This window comes from Lygodium microphyllum, chromosome 15 (genome assembly GCF_053477565.2).
Source record: "Lygodium microphyllum isolate KBCC chromosome 15, Lygodium_microphyllum_v1.1.10, whole genome shotgun sequence".
NCBI lineage: Eukaryota > Viridiplantae > Streptophyta > Polypodiopsida > Schizaeales > Lygodiaceae > Lygodium > Lygodium microphyllum.
In genome coordinates this window covers 31,966,514-31,985,461 of record NC_141149.1, presented here as the reverse complement: position 1 = coordinate 31,985,461, position 18,948 = coordinate 31,966,514, and the positions used below count along the sequence as shown (strand labels likewise).

General features: G+C 41.5%; 1 protein-coding gene across 3 annotated transcripts in view; it reads right to left on the bottom strand.

Annotated features, from left to right (window-relative positions):
* Nucleotides 1-2,353: 2,353 nt before the first annotated feature.
* The window catches only part of LOC148024395 (putative sulfur deprivation response regulator), a 33,464-nt gene continuing 16,869 nt past the window's right edge, over nt 2,354-18,948 (bottom strand). For all 3 annotated transcript variants that reach the window (XM_087693696.1, XM_087693695.1, XM_087693693.1), the window contains 3 exons: nt 3,562-3,675; nt 3,213-3,355; nt 2,354-2,937 (listed from right to left, as the gene is read on the bottom strand). In XM_087693696.1, the coding sequence (XP_087549822.1) occupies nt 3,224-3,355; nt 3,562-3,675 (246 nt within the window). In that variant the 3' untranslated portion in view covers nt 2,354-2,937; nt 3,213-3,223. The remainder of the gene's footprint in view (nt 2,938-3,212; nt 3,356-3,561; nt 3,676-18,948) is intronic.

Here is an 18,948-nt window from a genome sequence, read left to right as displayed (position 1 = left end):
CTTAGACATTGTCTTAAGCACAAGCAACATATTAGCTAGATTCCCATGAACTGGATTGGGAGCATCTTTTGGATTTTGCAAAAACATTCCTTTGGGAGTATGTACAACATAATCATAATAATCTCTCAATTTTGATGGAATGATGTTTTAGATACTAGTGTGGATATCAAGAGAGGCTACATTCATTTTCCTCATTTCACAAGAAAGGAGTTATCCTATTTTTACTGCTAGAATTCCAATGATGCCTTCTATAGGTCACGGTTGCTGGCTATTTTGCAAGAGGATCGTGTTGAGATTTTGTAGGTCCCATGGGGTTTTATGAGGTTATGCTCAAATTCCCACATCACTATAATGTACTCTTAGGGGAGTTATTGTTGTTTTATGCTCAAAACTTGGTGCATGTTGCTTCATGGAGACCAATGGTTGACTTTAAAGAGCTGCTTAGGCAAGAATGCCTAAGTTGAGGGTTGTTCAATTGTGTATTTGACTCTTTTGACTAATGCCATAGTTGAGATTGGCAAGGTGTTGGTTCCTTCAAGTACCTATGTTGTCAATATAGGAATAGAATGGGCATGCTTTAGGATCCTTCTTAGAATCATCCTACTTAGTTGCAATGTTAACTATTTGGATATGCATTCTTTACAATTTTGTTTGACATAGGGAGCTTTTGCGGGACATTGTTTCACTTGTGGCCATTTTATGTTTGGTCTCAAGTGGTAGAGTTGTTGAGGCTTCCAAAGGGTTAGGTCTTTGCACAACCCGAATTCTCAAATCCTATGTAGCCACATATCATTTTCTTCCACTTTTCGTGCTTCTGGGGCTATTGGCACTTATAGACTATGTGAAATACATTTCATTTTTTATTCCACTTTTGGAATATAGAGTCATATTGCAAGTTTGAGAGGCCTTCACCATTGATAGCTCGACATCATTGAGCTAGCATATATTCATCCTTGACAAGATTTACTTTCTTGGCACATTGTAGTTTCTTTAGTTTACTTTTGGTCATATAGACCCTTTGTACTTGTAGTCATGTTGTACTTTTGAATTTTGCGTTTTGCTGATTTCTACAACTACCCTTCACAAAAAAAGAGAGAAAAATAAAATTATTTATTAATATTTATAAGAGACCAAAAGGGCCTATGAGACCATATGTTACAACCATCTATAGAATGATATAATTGTTTGGAGATAAACAATACAATAAAAGACATCTAAATCTAAAAGCTAATAATGAGATATTAACATCCAGTGAGGATGAAAATGGCCTATGAGACACAACCATATACAATGATAATCATCATTTGATATCAAAGTGTGATGTGCTAAATGATAATTAGCAATATACTATGCAAAGAAGCTAAAGAAATGTACAATGCAATGCCCATGTATGAAACAAATATAATGCACTAATATTTAGCTCCATTGGTTGGGATCGATGGGGTTGACTATGTAATAAATCCTTGATGAGATAGTATAAAACTAGCATCTGAAACCAGCTTTGTTAAGTATTTCGTCTCATTGGTGGATCTTCCTCATTTCTCTCTAGTGTAGCCGCTATGTCTAGTATTGCTACACATGTAATTGATGTGTTGTGATCTCATCTCTCTAGACTGCCATCCCTCTCTGTGTAGATGCAGTATGTGTGGTCATTCTCTATAAGAGATCAATGAATAAGAAGTGATTTCAATCTGCTCTCTATACGGTGCTTGCCTATAGGGAGTGAAAACAAAGAAAAGAAAAAAAAAGACAAGGTGAGGAATCATAACATCTCACCCAATGCCCAATCAAAGAGTGAGTTGTGCAAGAAGTGTCCGGAATCTCTGCAAAAGAAGAGTCAAGCATCCCCGAGTCCATAACATCATAACATTCTATCATTAATATCCCCAATGTTCTAATCCACAAGGTTTCATAGGCTTAGTTATTGGTACATGAAAGTTAGATTTATGCAACACTTTCCCATTTTAATCATTAAATGCATTTACTATGTCAACACTTTAACATGTGTAAGGATTTAAGAACTATGCTCTTACATGGAAGACATCAAAACATGGCTTTCCTCAAAAGCAAGACAAACTTTACATACAATGGCTTTTTAAAGGCTATTGCTGATTCAAGCAACAAACAAAAATCTCACTGGTTCTATATTACAAGGATCCATAGCATAACCAAATAGATCCTTATATCAATAACAAATGTCTGTTTCACTAGTTTGCAAGAAGATTTATGTGGCATGTTAAACCATTCTAGTCTTTGCGATAATTGAAGCAGGAGTGAACTTACGTACAATGGGCTTTTAAAGGACATTCCCAATACACGCAAAAAACAGAAGTCTTTTTGGTTCCATATTCTGGGGGTCCATAGTATAGCCAAATGCTTATAGCCTGTTTCATTAGCTTGCAAGAAGACTTTAACACATGCTTATGTTACTGGTTGCAATGAGAAAAGCAAGAAAGGATTCTACATGCAGGCTCTTGCCAAGCAAAACACAAACATCTCGTTGGTTCCATACTCCAGGACCCATATCGCCAAAAATAGATGCTTATCACTAACAAACACCTATTTCACTAGTTTGCAAGAAGCCATGTGTACCTATGTACTTAGTAGCAGCACCAAACAAATGCTTATTTCACTAGTTGCAATATCTATTTAGTAATCATGTGCAAAAGATCCTCTCTCTTATTTGTCACATTCTTCAATGTCCATTTCTTTCGAAACTTTTGGAGCCAAACTTCATACTTTACAATCAAATTCCTCCCTTTTCCTTCAAGCCCCCAAAATAACAATCACAATGGAATTTGAGTAAACCCTGATATAGTACTCTTACTGACTTTGATGCCAGCAATGCAAACGTTCCCTGTTCACCTGATATCGTCGTGAAATTCCTTCAATGCTGCTCGAAGATGCATGTTCCATCTCCTCATTAGTTTTCAAAGGCTGCTTATCAATACAATAAACAGTGTAACATTCAAGCGGTTATGCTTCTATAATGTGGGTACAAATATAGCTTGTTAGACAAGTTAATAATCCAAGAAATGAACATGGATGTAGTGCCAGAGTGCTGATTAGATATGAAAAATCAAGTGTGCCTGATAATGGTTCGCATAGTATAAAGCCCTCAAAAGCAAGTCTTGCATACAAACTGTAACACCTAACAATTAAACAAGTCACTTTGAGATTGATACCAGGAGTGCAGAAGTTTTTCTAATTACCTGACATTGGACTAGAAAGATGTTGCTGTGATTACTGCAGAGCTGCTCATTACACCTCTGTTCAAAGAAGTGTGTTCCATTTCTTCATCAGTTTGTGAAGGTTGCTTGTCATTGACCATTTTAACATTCAAGCTGTTCCACTTCTGCAAAATCAGTAATAACCTAGCTTGTTATAGACGAATTTACAGTAAACCTTCTGTATCAAAGAAAATTATACTCATGTAATGCTAGTTGCATAACATATCTAAGCATCTGCAATATGTTCATGCATTTATGGGTTACATGTCCACTTGCACAGGCTGCATGCAAAGGTCATGTGCATTAAAAAGAGCGGGAAAACAGTTAGTACCAGCCCAGCCACAAGTGGAGTCGCACAGGTAGTCACAATGATGAGAATAAGCCACCATAGCCACCACCACTCAAGTGTAATTGTCACACCAACTGTGACAAATAGTAGCACAATCTGCAAATGCAAGTGAAATCAAAATTTGTTTTCTATAGAAGATGATGCCATATCAATCAAATAATGACACTACACATTTTATTACACACTTCTCACAAACCCCCCCCCCCCCCCCCGACAAAGCGTGCGCGGAGACACACTCACTCACACACACACACACACACACACTCTCTCTCTCTCTCTCTCTCTCTCTCTCTCTCTCTCTCTCTCTCGTGAGGCAGACACCTCTCTGACGTGAGGCAGACCTGGCGTGAGCAGGAATGTACCTGGCGTAAGGCAGACCTGTCGTTAGCACTGTAGTGATGCAGAGATGTACTGAATGCATTGACGCAGGCGTACTGTATGCAGTAATGCACTGACACAGCAATGTACTGACACAGACCCAGATACCGATGTACTGAGATTGCAGATGTAATCAGATTGATATGACACAAATGTACTCAGAAACATGAATGCAAACCTGGGTGAATGTATTTGATGCACTGGCTTGTGGACTAGGCAATGATGCATTGACTTCGATTTTTATCATGTCCCGGAGTATGCAGTAATGCACTGACTGGGGCTGCAATTTGTATTTCTGTAGTGACTGTAAACAGTGTGAAGGCATTTGGGCTCGTAAAAGATTACTGGGCTTGCAAAAATTTAGTGAGGGGTTAGGGAAACCCTGGAAATTTGCAGGAATCAAACCGTGGAAAATGAATACTTGGGAGACGAATCTGATCAAGAACTAACACAACCATCCATGGAAGTAATGGTCAACACCCCTTCTAAGAACACACGGTACAAGACGTATGGCCGTAGGGTCCGTGATTGGACAGTCTCCCCAGCATCTGATAGGCATGGGAAGACCTCACGCACCATGAATGAAAAGAAATACGAAGAAATTCATCTCATGATTCGCTCTGAACTACAAATTATGAGACAAGAATTGGAGAAAGAGATACGAGAGCATGTCAAAGCCGAACTAATAGTAAATCAGAGGTCAGAAATGCAAGATCAAGATCCTCGAGGTGGAGACATACGTAGATATTTTCTCTACACCCGTGTATAATTCTACATCCTTATACAACATTCTCCACTGCGGATTTTCTGTGTTTCCCTGTCTCTTTCTCTTTCTCTCTCTCTCTCTTCTCTCTCTGTTCACTCTTTGTCACGGTCATTCGCTTCCGCATTGCTTTACTTTGACATGGTATTAGAGCATTGAAGGACTGACCTAGGGTGGACCTATCTGAAGAGGAGTTTTCAGCGTGAGACACAAGGCTGCGTTTTCAATGTTCGAGTGCGAGCAGGTGGGCTGTTGTGCTAAGAAATGCACTTACTCACTTAAGCAGCCCCAAAACATGCTTATTTTAGGCTTAGTTTAGCCAAAACCCTAAAATGGGGAGCAGATCGAGAGAGTTAAGTGGAAGAGGATCTAGAACCCTAATTTTCTATAAATTGGCAGCCAGACCTCCACTCTTCCCTTAATCTCATTTTTGCAGATTTCAAGTGTTTCAGCTTGCTACCCACACCCCGTTCGCGGAGGACATCTCACCCAAAGCTGTCCATTGCTGTCTCCATCAGTTGGCGCTTGATTTCCAGCCCTCTTCACGCAGTTTGGAGCTGATTTCAGCCAGGCGACTGCTGTTCCTGTGCAGACCTACTGCCGTCCAGCCTGCCACGTCATCACAGTCCTGCTGCCTACGTTTTCAGTCTCTCTCTCTCCTACAGACTGTCCTGCCTGCGTTTTTAGTCTTTCTCTCACCTGCTGCCTACGTTTTCAGTCTTTCTCTCTCCTACAGGCTGTCCTACCTACGTTTTTAGTCTTTCTCTCACCTGTTGCCTGCGTTTTTAGCCTTTCTCTCTCCTCACTGTTGTCTGCATCAGATCCAGCTTCTCACTACTGCATTTGCTAGTGTTCGACATCCAAAGGCTGCCTTGCTGCAATTCGCGATCCGTTCAGAGTACAACACACTCTCCAGCTCATTACTCCTGCCCTGATCCTTGAGATACAGGAGTTCGAGGTTCAGTATTCATTCACTGCATAGTGTGTTTGCTACATGAGCATCGTATTATTCAATAGTTATATCACTTCATTTATTCACTGTGTTCATTGTCTCTAAGTTACCCTAACCCTAACTGTGTTCTTTTATCAGTCTGTGCTTTGTAGTATAGTTTCTGTTTATGTTTCTATGTCAAGGTATTTCTTAACATGGTATTAGAGCTTGGTACTCTATGAGAAACCTAGGCCTTTGTTCTGAAAGCTCTACACAAGAACCGAGAAAAACAGTAGGTTCAAATGACTTCGAACACAACAATACCGATTCAGTCTCCAGAATCAACTATACCGAGAATCGAGCGAGAGTGGGCTGATCAACTTGCTCCACAAAGTTCCGACATGGTGGATGACACTTCTGATTACGTGGAAGAACAGCTAGGCAAGCTGACCTCTGAAGAATATAAACTGATTATAGCTTATAGACGAAAGAAGATTGAGGAGCTCGATCGAAGGATTGCCCTTCAAGAAAATCTCCTAAATGAAGGTATGCATGAATTTTTCTCTTCAGATTTTGCGCGTAAGTCTGATGATGTTGCAGAGCCGTCGAGACCTCCATCAGGGATGGGTCCCCCCTGTTGAAAAACAAGACTCCAAGTATGCTCATTTATTTCATCCACTTCCATCCACTCCGATGCAAGGTACGTTAGATTCATCTTTTGTGCCTTCTTCTTTTACTTCTTCTACTTTGCAATATTCTGGTAAAGATCACGTGGAAAAAAGAGTACAGTTTGTTGACTACGGAAAAGGTCCTCTTGAGGACCAATTCTTGTATGTTAACACATGTCGTGGGGATTATAAGAAAAAGCCAAGTACCTCTTCTTCTAACCTTCCTTCTTTTCAATCTACTTCACAAAATCAGAATGAATTTGGTATTCCTTTTTCTTCATTGCATGGTGCATCATCATCTTTACATTTTCATTTTCAATCATTAAATGATAAAAATGAACAAAATGCATCTGCACCTCATACACCTCATTTTCAAAAACCACCCATCCCACCACATTCATCCCCGCTGCTTCTCCACTTCCATTCACACCATTCACTTTTCCATTTCAAACACCTTATGTCACACCTCACATCACACCGGGGGTTTCTGGAAACATATGCAAATCCTTTAGGACCTCATCCTTACCTCTGCCGGGTGGTGTTCCACCTACTTCACACACACTTTCAGGATCATTGCAGCCTGGGTATCCCCCCCAGTCTCTCCCGAGTGTGGATCAATTGACTCCACAATTTGCCTTCGTGGCTTTCCCTAGTGGACCTTCTGGTCATACTGTTGTGCCCCAGCCTCACTTTGGACAGGGCTTCCATGTCCCCGTGCCTTCACATACACCGGCACCTTATGGAAACATTTATGTTCCAATGCCTCCGCCTCAATCGGCACTCATTGGACACTCACAACCTACTTCTGCCTATCCATCTTTTCCCCCTCCTCCTTCTTATCACACATCCACCTCCACCATCTTACCCTTCACAATCTTATCCCCCACATCCATCTTACCCTACCTACTCGACACCTCATGGTTCTAGCTCGTCTTCTAGCAAGCATGCATTTAATGACAAGACTCATTTTAACGGGTCAAACTTTACTACTTGGTCGAACTTGATGAGACATGTCCTTGACTCCCAGAACCTATGAGATCTTGTGCAGGGGTTGGAACCCCAACCCGATCCCGCACTTGTTCCATATGAGGTTGTCCGCTCATGGAAGGCTAGGAATGCCTCCACTATTGTCGAGCTGATGCAGGGCTTAATGCCTGAGTTTCATTCTCAGCTTCAGCATTTTGACTTAGCGTCAGAGCGATGGGCAAACTTAATTGACCGCTATGCGGCTCGAGATAGAACCCATCGTATTAATCTTGAACATGAGCTTCAACTTTTCAAAATCACTGACCGGGATGACTTGAAAGTCAAGTAGGCTGAGTTTCGGCGCGTCTCCTCGCTGAATTCTCCACTACGGGGACTCTTAAGTCCTCTGACGATCAAGTCACATTGTTCCTAAACAAACTCCCTAGGAAATACTTCAATTTTGTGGAAGGCATAATTTCAAAACCTACCATGCCTACATTCTATGAATTTGAGTGTCAACTGTTGCATTATGCACGGTTGTTCAATCAGTTTCATATGAATTTCTCTTCAGAGGGGGCTCTTGTTGCTCATTCTTAGAAAGGGCAACAACGGAAGGGAAAACAAAACCAAACCTCCACTCAAACTCAAAATCAAAATCAAAATCAAAAGCAAAATCAATCCAGAGAATCACAAGGAATATCCCAATCTCTCAAACCTAGGTGGTAGAATGTACCTAAAAAGAATAGGTATTGTCAACATTGTCAAAAGGCTGGCCATTTTGACAACAAGTGTCGATCAAAGGCAAGAGTCACAGCACCAAAACCTAAGTCTCAGACCCCCACCCCTTAGTCGGGCAACCCCCTACAGGGGAGGCAGGGTGATGGCAAGGGGCAGTTTAAAGGTCAGACTCTCACTCCACCGCACAGCCATTTCAGTCGACAACGTTCTCAACTCCAGAGGGCTTGTTTGACTGGTCTGCAGAGGCCCACATCGTCTCCATAGAGACATCATATGCGAGTCTCGTCCATATTTGTGAGTTGCCTCCCGACGAGGTTACTGCAGAGGCCCACTCGACACAGCCAAGCAGTTCAACTCCTGTTTGGATTGTGGACAGTGGAGCTACACATCACATGACTCCTATAGAGAACATCTTTCATACCCGAGCCCCTGCAGCTGAGCAGGTCTGCATAGGAAACAACTCCTCAGTCAAGATTCAGACACAAGGTTGCGTCAATTTTGCCATTGATAAGGATCCGGATCTGGCTACATTGGACAATGTATATCATGTCCCTCAGCTTGGGGTGAACTTGTTATCTATTCAGCAGCTTTGCCGGTTGGGGCGAACGGTTTTCTTTACAGCGACCATAGTCAAGATGCTTGACTCTCTGCCTGGTTTAGTGATTGCTCGTGGTGAGAGACAGCCTAATGGCCTATACCACATGATACACTTTCTGACCGAGCCGACAACCGAGGGCTCTGTATTGCATAGCTTCCAGGCCTTAGCCATCTCTCGAGAGCCTACGAACAATGAGCGTCTTTAGCATTTTCGCTTAGGACATATTGGTTATGACTCACTTTATGAGTTGTTACGCCATGAGCTAGTTGAGGGCCTTCCACGCCTAAAGCTTGCTCGAGATGTCTATAAAGCTTGTCAGCTCGAAAAGCAGCACCGTACCCCATTTCCTCAGCAATCCTCTCATAGAGCTGAGGCGCCTCTTAGATTGATTCATGTTGATCTTTGTGGGCCGACATCCACTGCTGCCTTGAATGACGCATTGTACTTCTTTTTAATAGTGGATGATCTTTCTAGATACTTGTGGGTGTACTTCCTCAAGCATAAATCCAATGCTTTCACATACTTTTCTGCTTGGGTGCTGCTGGTTCATAAACTGGTCCTCGTGTCGGTTGCATGAGGAGTAATAGCGGTGGTGAGTTTATCTCCCACAAGTTCTCCGAGTTTCTACAGGAGCATAGCATTTCTCGCCAGCTCCCTCTACCAACTCCCCTTCTCAGAATGGAGTTGTCGAGCGTAGGAACAGAACAGTCATGGAAATGGCACGCTCTATGCTGTTCTCAGCAGAGCTTCCTGAGCGTCTTTGGGTTGAGACTGTTAACACTTCGGTTTACATCCTTAACCGGTGCCCGACTACGGCTCTTCCTCAGAAGACCCCGTATGAGGCATTCTTTGGCTCTCGGCCTGTTATTTCCCACTTCAGAGTCTTCAAGTATCGTACATACACACGCCCGCCTAACGACAAGATAGGAAAGCTCACTCCTTGAGCTGATCTTCTTATTTTTGTGGGATATTCCTCTGAGGCGAAAGCCTATCAGTTGTTCGATTCTTGGACAAACAAGGTGATCGTTAGGCGGGATGTCGCCTTTGACGAGAGGGATATTGTGCAATCTTCTGCACCGGATTCCGATCCGATTCCTTCTTCCACATCATCGGAGATCGTACCTACTAAGCCTGGTCTACTTCCCGCAAATTCTTCAATTCCTAGGCCCCCTTCGCGCGACCCGTTACCTCGCTGGTACTAGCAAACCTTGCGGGATTTGGGGATCCTACAACCAAATTCCACTATAGAGAGACCTAGAAGATCTGTTTGGCTTGCTCCTCACGCATCATTTGCGTCACTATTTACAACGGATTACATAGCGCATTCTGAGCCCGATACATGGCAGGAGGCTCTTCAGCACCCTCAATGGTGAGCAGCCATGGAGAAGGAGCTCGAGACTATTGACCGAAATGCGACTTGGACATTGGAAGATCGTCCGAGCCACAAGAAAGCAATCGGGACAAAGTGGATTTTTAGGACTAAGCTAAAAGCTGATGGGACTTTAGACAAGTACAAGGCTCGCCTTGTAGTGCAAGGGTTTCGACAAAAGCATGGCATTGATTATGAAGAAACCTTTGCCCCTATTGCACGGTTGACTTTCTTTCGGTTGCTACTCGCGCTAGCCACTCACCACGGTTGGCCGATACATCAGATGGATGTCAAGAGTGCCTTCCTAAATGGTTTTCTCGAGGAGGAGGCCAATGTGGAGCAGCCACCAGACTTTCCTTCTAGCAACCCAAGGAATAAGATATTCCACTTGCATAAAGGAGAAATGTAAATTAACTTTTAATGTACAATGGGATTTTCCCAATCCCTTTCGATATTCCAACTCCCCTTGTTGTGCCAAATGACCAACAAGTCTTCAATCTAATTTGCCCCTTGATTCGGGCAGTCAATGCACTTCACCCACTTTGGTGGATATGGAAAATGCCCCAAATTCATTGATTTGCTAGTCCCTCCACTTAAGTTTGACTGAAAAAAGCTTCAGCCCTATTGAATCCAAGTCTTGGAGCTTCCGATTTCTGGCACGCTTCTTGAGGCTACTGCTAAACCTAATTTCTATTGCAGATTAGGATTTATAACAAAGAAATCTGAAATTTCCTGGCCTTTGTTGATCTCAATTCTCTAATCTTTGAAGCAAGGCTGTAGAGAAGCTGGAAAATGAGAGAGAATGTTGAGGAGAGACAAAATTCAAACTTTCTTCACAAAGAATTGAAAAAAGTCAATCGTTTACTATTATTGCCCTGTCAAACAGCCATGGAAGCTGTCACCTATAGCTTACAACCACCAGACAACAAACTGCCACCCCATCCTACATGCTATCATTTGCACCAAAAGGACCTTGGACTGCTATTGTCTGCTCCTAGAGGGCTCAAAACTACTATCACATACTGTAAGACTAATCTCCGGTGGATGCAAATCACATCACCAAGCTCTCCTTGCTCTCTAACAACCTCTTTCTCTCTCACAATAGCTACAATAGACTCTAGCAATCCCTTAAAACATTTTTCTCACTTGCATGGGCAACTTTTGCCAAGTGGCAGCCTTTCAATTACATTTTCAACATTATCCAGCCAATAAGAATTAATTTTCAATCTTTAAATGTTAAAAATTAATCTAATAATTATTTTGGTATCCAGAAAAATAATCTGGCTGGCCAATAATTAAATTGGTTAGGCAACATCCACTCCCCAGTGTCTCTACGCCATCTTTGGCCATCAAATTGACATTAGGTATTATTAAAGGCCACTTCTCTAATGTCATCAACAACTGGCAATTATGGCCAAATGAACGACCTAAGCCAACAACTGGCACCAAAATACCACCCAGTATCTGTGTAGCATAACTTATAGCAGCTTTTGCCTTTGACATCCCATGATTTCCTCGAGTCACGGACTCATAAATTTACTCCTAATCCCAATTAACCCTCATATGTGCAATCTTTACTTAACCATGTAATTAAAAATTAATCCACGTGTTAAGCAAAGTTTCAAAAATACATGTCTTCATGACAATCCTCCCCCTTAAAACTTTGCAATTGTCCTCGATTGCACTACCGGATGCATCAAAAGCAATATAGTGGACTAAAATTTCCACTAGGCATCGTAGTTAACATAACATTGCGCATTGCTGCTCAACCATTCCATATGCCCAACATATGCTGAAAATTACCAGCCAACATAACATAATAGAAGACTCATAAAGAATCTCAAAAACATTACCACATTATCATGTGACATGTCTTTTTCTCCTCAAATCAACTCATTGGGCAAAACCAAACCATAGCATAGCATAAACCATGGCTAAAACATCAATGGCATCATAACATATCCTGTTGTCCACAAAACTAGCTGAATACCACTAAATATTAATGATCATACACTGAAAACCAACATTTGTTAATTAGTCCTCAATGATCATTAATCAAAGCAAATGTACAGTTTCAAAGTTGCAGTGAAAACCATATCCATCTGCATAGCAAAAATAGTGACTAGACACTGAATAGTGATCTCCTAGCAAACATACTGTCAGCTACAGTACCTTGAATGTATACTAAATACATTCGAGGCCCACTACATCTAGAGCCGTCCATCACTAAGGAGAGCGGAGATACTAGCTCCCTCACGAGCATCGAGCAAAACTCTGGAACCCTACTCTGTTGAACCTGATTAAGGCCAACTAAAGTTGGCTCCAACTAGTAAGCATCAAGGTAAAGTTGCAACAATTGAGGATGGTCTACCAAGTCATCCTCCTGAATCCATTGGGCATACATTGGTGAATAACTGTAAAACATCACTACGTACCTTTTGAAAACCTTACCCCTGATCTTCCGCTCTTTGTGTATCAAAATTTGCTCTAGTACCAGTATTTGATCAAGCTCTTTAACCTCAGGCTGAATTTCAGCAGATACATCCTCTAGCACATCACCATGAAAAGGCCTAAGCAAACTCAAATGAAAGGCATTGTGTATCCACCAATATGAAAAGGCCTAAGCAAGCTCAAATGAAAGGCATTGTGTATCCGTCAATGTGGAGAAAATTTCAGCCTATAGCATACATCAATGATCCTCTCCAACACTTGAAATGGTCCATAGTATCTCATAGAGAGCTTTGGATACGATTGCTCTTTGAACTTCATCTTTTTCTGTCGCTCCTTTTCAAAATGTAGCAATACATGATCGCCCTTTGCAAAGTGCAAAGTACACCTATGACAATCAACTGCCCTGATTTTCAGCTTTATTTTCAGATTTATCCTTTTTCTCAGCCTTGGCCTCAATGACATGTGGTTGGCATCACTTACTTAAAATCCTACATCCTTTCCACGCAGCAATGTGTCGGCTGTAGTAGCAGTTTCTATAAGCTGAGACATACTCGAAACAATGGACTTAATGCCAAAAACCTGAATACCCTTTGGCAAACCACAAATATACATCTCCCCCTGCTCCTGGAGGGATACTATGCAATAAGAAGTAACTAGCAGCAATGCATCCCAAAACTTCTTATTATACTGATCCAAGTTCTTGCAATCTTTGGAACTCAACTGATTGCAAGCTATCATAATGTCTTCTTCAAAGGTACTTGTCAACCAATTTGAAGCAAACATTTGCTTGAACTGGACCCAAGTGGTAGGTGACTTCCCTTGAATAAGAAGTGTATACCACAACTGCAATGCATTTCCCTTCAAAAATGTGGCTACCTTTCGTATCTTAGATGCCTTTGTGAAGTCGCCTACAGAGTAGGCTGCATCAAATTGTTGAATAAAAACAAGTGCTTTCAGCCTATCTCATGCACCACTAAAAGGCTCAAACTTCACACTTTTGCCACCTTCAACATAGTCCTTCGGCAGACTTATGGGAGTCAAGTTATCATAAATAGACTGCCACAAAAAGGGTGCATCTGCTGTATTTACATGATAACCAGCACTACCAAATGCTCCTACATGACCAGCACCAAATCCTTGTGCTCCAACAGTCCCTAGGGGTGCAAATACATATCCATATGGCCCGCTTTCTACCCTAGGCATCATGCCTATGCTGCCATACATAAGATTAGGCATTCCACTTGCATTACCCAGATACATTGGGTGTTGTGAGCCATGCAGTGGCTGTTGCATACCATAGGGATTTGAGCCATACATTCCAATATGCGGTACTTGTCCAACCATAGCATGAAAAATGGTACCACCACCAAAGTATCCTTGTTGTTCATGCTTGCATGTGTATATTTACCTTGCTATCCATGTTCCCATGGATTGGCACTACCAAGTTGGCCATGTATTTGCACTTGTTGCCCCATGCATACCAATTGTTTGTGCTCATCAAGCATTTTGGGCTCTTCCAAAGAAGGCTTAAGCATTTCCTTCCGTTCTTGTGGCTATCTTGAAGTTGTAGAAGATGTATTCTTCTCTTTGCCTTTATTGTTCTTCCTTGGGGCGTTCATTAATTGAGAAAACTAGGGATCCTTTGCCAATTCAACAAAAAGATTTGCTACTGTACGCATTTGATCCTTGAAGCTATCATGGAATTCTTCAACCCCTTACTAGTCATCCATCTCTTTATGCATTCTCTAATTTCTACTGCAGTTTAGGGTTTACAGCAAAGAAATCTGAAATTTCTCAATCTTTGGTGATCTCAATGCTGTAATCTTCAGAGCAAGGCTGTAGAAAGGCTAGGAAATAAGAGAGAATGCCAAGGAGCTAGAAAATTCAGACTTCCTTCACGAAGAACTGAGGAATTTAGTCATTTACTGTTACTGCCCTGTCAAACAGACATGAAAGTTGTCACCTACAGGTTACGACCACTAGACAACAAACTGTTGCCCATCCTATATGCTATCATCTACACCAAAAAGACCTTGGGCTGCTATCATCTGCTCCTGGAGGGCTGCAAACTACTATCACATGCTATAGGATTGATCCCTAGTGGGTGCAAATCACATCAACAACCTCTCCTTGCTCCCTAACAGCCTCCTCTCTTGCAATGGCTGGAATAGACTCCACCAACCCCTTAAAACGTCTTTCCCACTTGCATGGGCAAGTTTTGCCAAGTGGCAACCTTCTAATTTCATTTTCAACATTATCGAGTCTATTAAATACTAATTTTCAGTCTTTAAATGTTGAAAATTAATCTAATAATTATTTTGGTACCCAGAAAAATAATTTGACTGGCCAATAATCAAATTGGTTAGGCAACATCCATTCCCCAGTGTCTCTGTGCCATCTTTGGCCATCAAATTGGCATTAGGTACCATTAAAGGCCATGCATTTTTCCTGCCCCATGAGTATCAACTATTTAGTGGATTGGCACTACCAAGTTGGCCATGCATTTTTCCTACCCCGTGAGTATCAACTGTTTGTGCTCATTAGGCATTTTGGGCTCTTCAAAAGAAGGCTTAGGCATTTCCTTCCGTTCTTGTGGCTATCTTGAAGCTGTAGAAAATGATTTGTTGTTGTACACATTTGATCCTTGAAGCTATCATCGAATTGTTCAACCCCTTGCTGGTCATCTAACTCTTTATGCATTCCCTAATTTCTGGTGCAGATTAGGGTTTACCGCAGAGAAATCTGAAATTTCTCAGCCTTTGGTGATCTTAATGCTGTAATCTTCAGAGTGAGGCTATAGAACGGCTTGGAAATGAGAGAGAATGCTGAGGAGTGAGAAAATTCAGACTTTCTTTGCGGAAGAACTGAAGAAAGTCGGTCCTTTACTATTGCTACCCTATCAAATAGCCATGGAAGCTATCACCTACAGCTTACAACCACCAAACAACAAACTGGTGCCCCATCCTATATGCTATCATCTGCACCAAAAGGACCTTGGGCTGCTATTACCTCCTCCTAGAGGCCTGCAAACTACTGTCACATATTGTAAGACTAATCCCTGGTGGCTGCAAATCACATCAGCAACGTCTCCTTGCTCTCTAACAACCTCCTTCTCTCTCGCAATAGCTAGAATAGACTCTAGCAACCCCTTGAAACATTTTTCCCACTTGCATGGGCAAGTTTTACCAAGTGGCAGCCTTCCAATTTCATTTTCAACATTATCGAGTCAATTAAATATTAATTTTCAGTCTTTAAATGTTGAAAATTAATCTAATAATTATTTTGGTACCCAAAAAAATAATCTAGCTGGCCAATAATTAAATTGGTTAGGCAACATCCATTCCCCAGTGTCTCTGCACCATCTTTGGCCATCAAATTGGCATTAGGTACCATTAAAGGCCACTTTTCTAATGTCACCAACAACTGACAATTATGGCCAAATGAACAACCTAAGCCAACAACTGGCACCAAATACCACTAAGTATCTGTGTACCATAACTTATAGCAACTTTTGCCTTTGACATCCCGTGATTTCCTCAAGTCACGCGCTACATAAATTTACTCTGATCCCAATTAGCCCTCATATGTACAATATTTACTTAACCATGTGATTAAAAATTAATCCATGTGTTAAGTGAGGTTTTAAAAATACATATCCTCATAACAATCCTCCCCCTTAAAATCCTTGCAATCGTCCTCGATTGGCACTACTAGATGCATCAAAAGCAATATAGTGGACTAGAATTTCCACTAGGCATCATAGCTAACACAACATTATGCACTGCTACTCAACCATTCCATATATCCAACATATGCTGAAAATTACCAGCCAACATAACATAACAGAAGACTCAAAAGAATCTCAAAAACAATGCTAGATTATCATATGACATGTCTGTTTCTCATAAGCTCAACTCATTTGGCAAAACCAAACCATAGCATAGCATAAACAATGGCTTAAACATCAATGGCATCATAACATATGCTCGTGTCCACAAAACCAGCTGAATACCACTGAATATTAATGATTGTACACTGAAAACCAACATTCGTTAATTAGTCCCCGATGATCAATAATCAATGCAAATGTATAGTTTCAAAGCTGTAGTGAAAACCATACCCATTTGCATACCAAACATAGTGACTAGTACACTGAATAGTGATATTCTGACAAACATACTATCAGCTACAGTACCTTGAATGTATACTAAATACATCCGAGATCCACTACATCTAGAGCCGTCCTCATCATTGAGGAGCAGAGGTGCCAGCTCGCTCATGAGCATCAAGCAATACTCTGGACCCCTGCTCTACTAAACCTGATTGAGCGTGAACTAAAGTCGGCTCTAACTAGAATGCATCAAGGTAAAGCTGCAACAACTGAGGATCATCTACCAAGTCATCCTCCTCCATCCATTGGGCATCCATTGGTGAATAATTGTGAAACTTCTGGAAACCTTACCCCTGATCTTCCGCTCTTTATGTACCAAAATCTACTCTGGTACCAGTATCGCATCGAGCTCTTCAACCTCATACTGAATTTCAGCAGATACATCCTCTAGCATATCACCATAAAAAGGCCTAAGCAAGCTCACATGAAAGGCATTGTGTATCCGCCAATGTGGAGGCAATTTCAGCCTATAGCACGCATCAATGATCCTCTCTAACACTTGAAATGGTCCATAGTATCTCATAGAGAGCTTTGGATACAGTCACTCTTTGCCCTTCATCTTTTACAGCTGTGCCTTTTCAAAATGCAACAGTACATAATAGCCCTCTACAAAGTGCAAAGCATGCCTATGACAATCAGCTGCCCTAATTTTCAAATTTATTTTCAGATTTACCCTTTTTCTCAGCCTTGACCTCAGTGACATATGGCTTGGCATCACTATCTCAGAATCCTGCATTCTTTCCACACAGCAATCTCGACTATAGTAGCAGTTTCTATAAGTTGAGACATGCTGGAAACAGTGGACTTAATGCAAAAACCCTGAATACCCTTTGGCAAACCACAAATATACATCTCCACCTGCTCATGGAGGGATACTATACAATAAAAAGTAACTAGTAGCAATGCATCCCAAAACTTCTTATTATACTGATCCAAGTTCTTGCAATCTTTGGAACTCAATTGATTCCAAGCTATCATAATGTCTTATTCAAAGGTACTTGTCAACCAATTTGAAGCAAACATTTGCTTGAACTAGACCCAAGTGGTAGGTGACTTCCCTTGCATAAAAAGTGTATACCACCACTGCAATGCATTTCCCTTCAAAAATGTGGCTACCTTTAGTATCTTAGATGCCTCTGTGAAGTTGCCTCTGGAGTAGGCTGCATCAAACTGCTGAATAAAAACAAGTGCTTTCAGCCTATCTTGTGCACCAGTAAAAGGCTCAAACTTCACACTTTTGCCACCTTCATCATAGTCCTTCGACGAACCTATGGGAGTCAAGTTATCATAACTAGGCTGCTGCAAAAAGGGTGCATTTTCTGTATCTACATGATAACCAACACTATCAAATACTCCTACATGACCAGCACCAAATTCTTGTGCTCCAACAGTCCCTAGGGGTGCAAATACATATCCATATGGCCCGTTTTGTGCCCCAAGCATCATATCTATGCTGCCATACATGGGATTAGGCATTCCACTTGCATTACCTGGATACATTGGGTGTTGTGAGCCATGCATTCAACCATAGCATGAAAAACGGTACCACCACCAAAGTATCCTTACTGTCCCATGCTTACATGTGCATAACTACCTTGGTGCCCACGTTCCCATGGATTGGCACTACCAAGTTGGCCATGCATTTGCATTTATTGCTCCGCGGGTACCAATTGTTTGTGCTCATCAAGCATTTTGGGCTCTTCCAAAGAATGCTTAGGCATTTCCTTCTGTTCTTGTGGCTATCCTGAAGCTGTAGAAGATGTCTTTTTCTCTTTGCCTTTGTTGTCCTTTCTTGGGACATTCACGAATTGAGAAAACTAGGGATTATTTGCCAATTCAGTAAAAAGATTTGTTGTTGTACGCATTTAATCCTTGAAGCTATCGTCAAATTCGTCAACCCCTTGCTGGTCATCAACCTCTTTATGCATTCACTAATTTCTGCTGCACAGTAGGGTTTACGACAGAGAAAACTAAATTTCTCAGCCTCTGGTGATCTCAATGCTCTAATCTTCAAAGCAAGGCTATAGAAAGGCTGGAGATGAGAGAGAATGCTGAGGAGAGAGAAAATTCAAACTTTCTTCGTGAAGAACTAAAGAAAATCAGTCATTTACTACTGCTACCCTGTCAAACAACCATGGAATTTGTCACCTACAGCTTAGGACCACCAGACAATAAACTGCTGCCCCATCCTATGTGCTATCATTAGCACTAAAAGAACCTTGGGCTACTGTTACCTGCTCTTAGAATGCTCCAAACTATTGTCACATGCTATAGGACTGATCCTTGGTGATTGCAAATCAGATCAGCAACCTCTCTTGCTCTCTAACAGCCTCCTT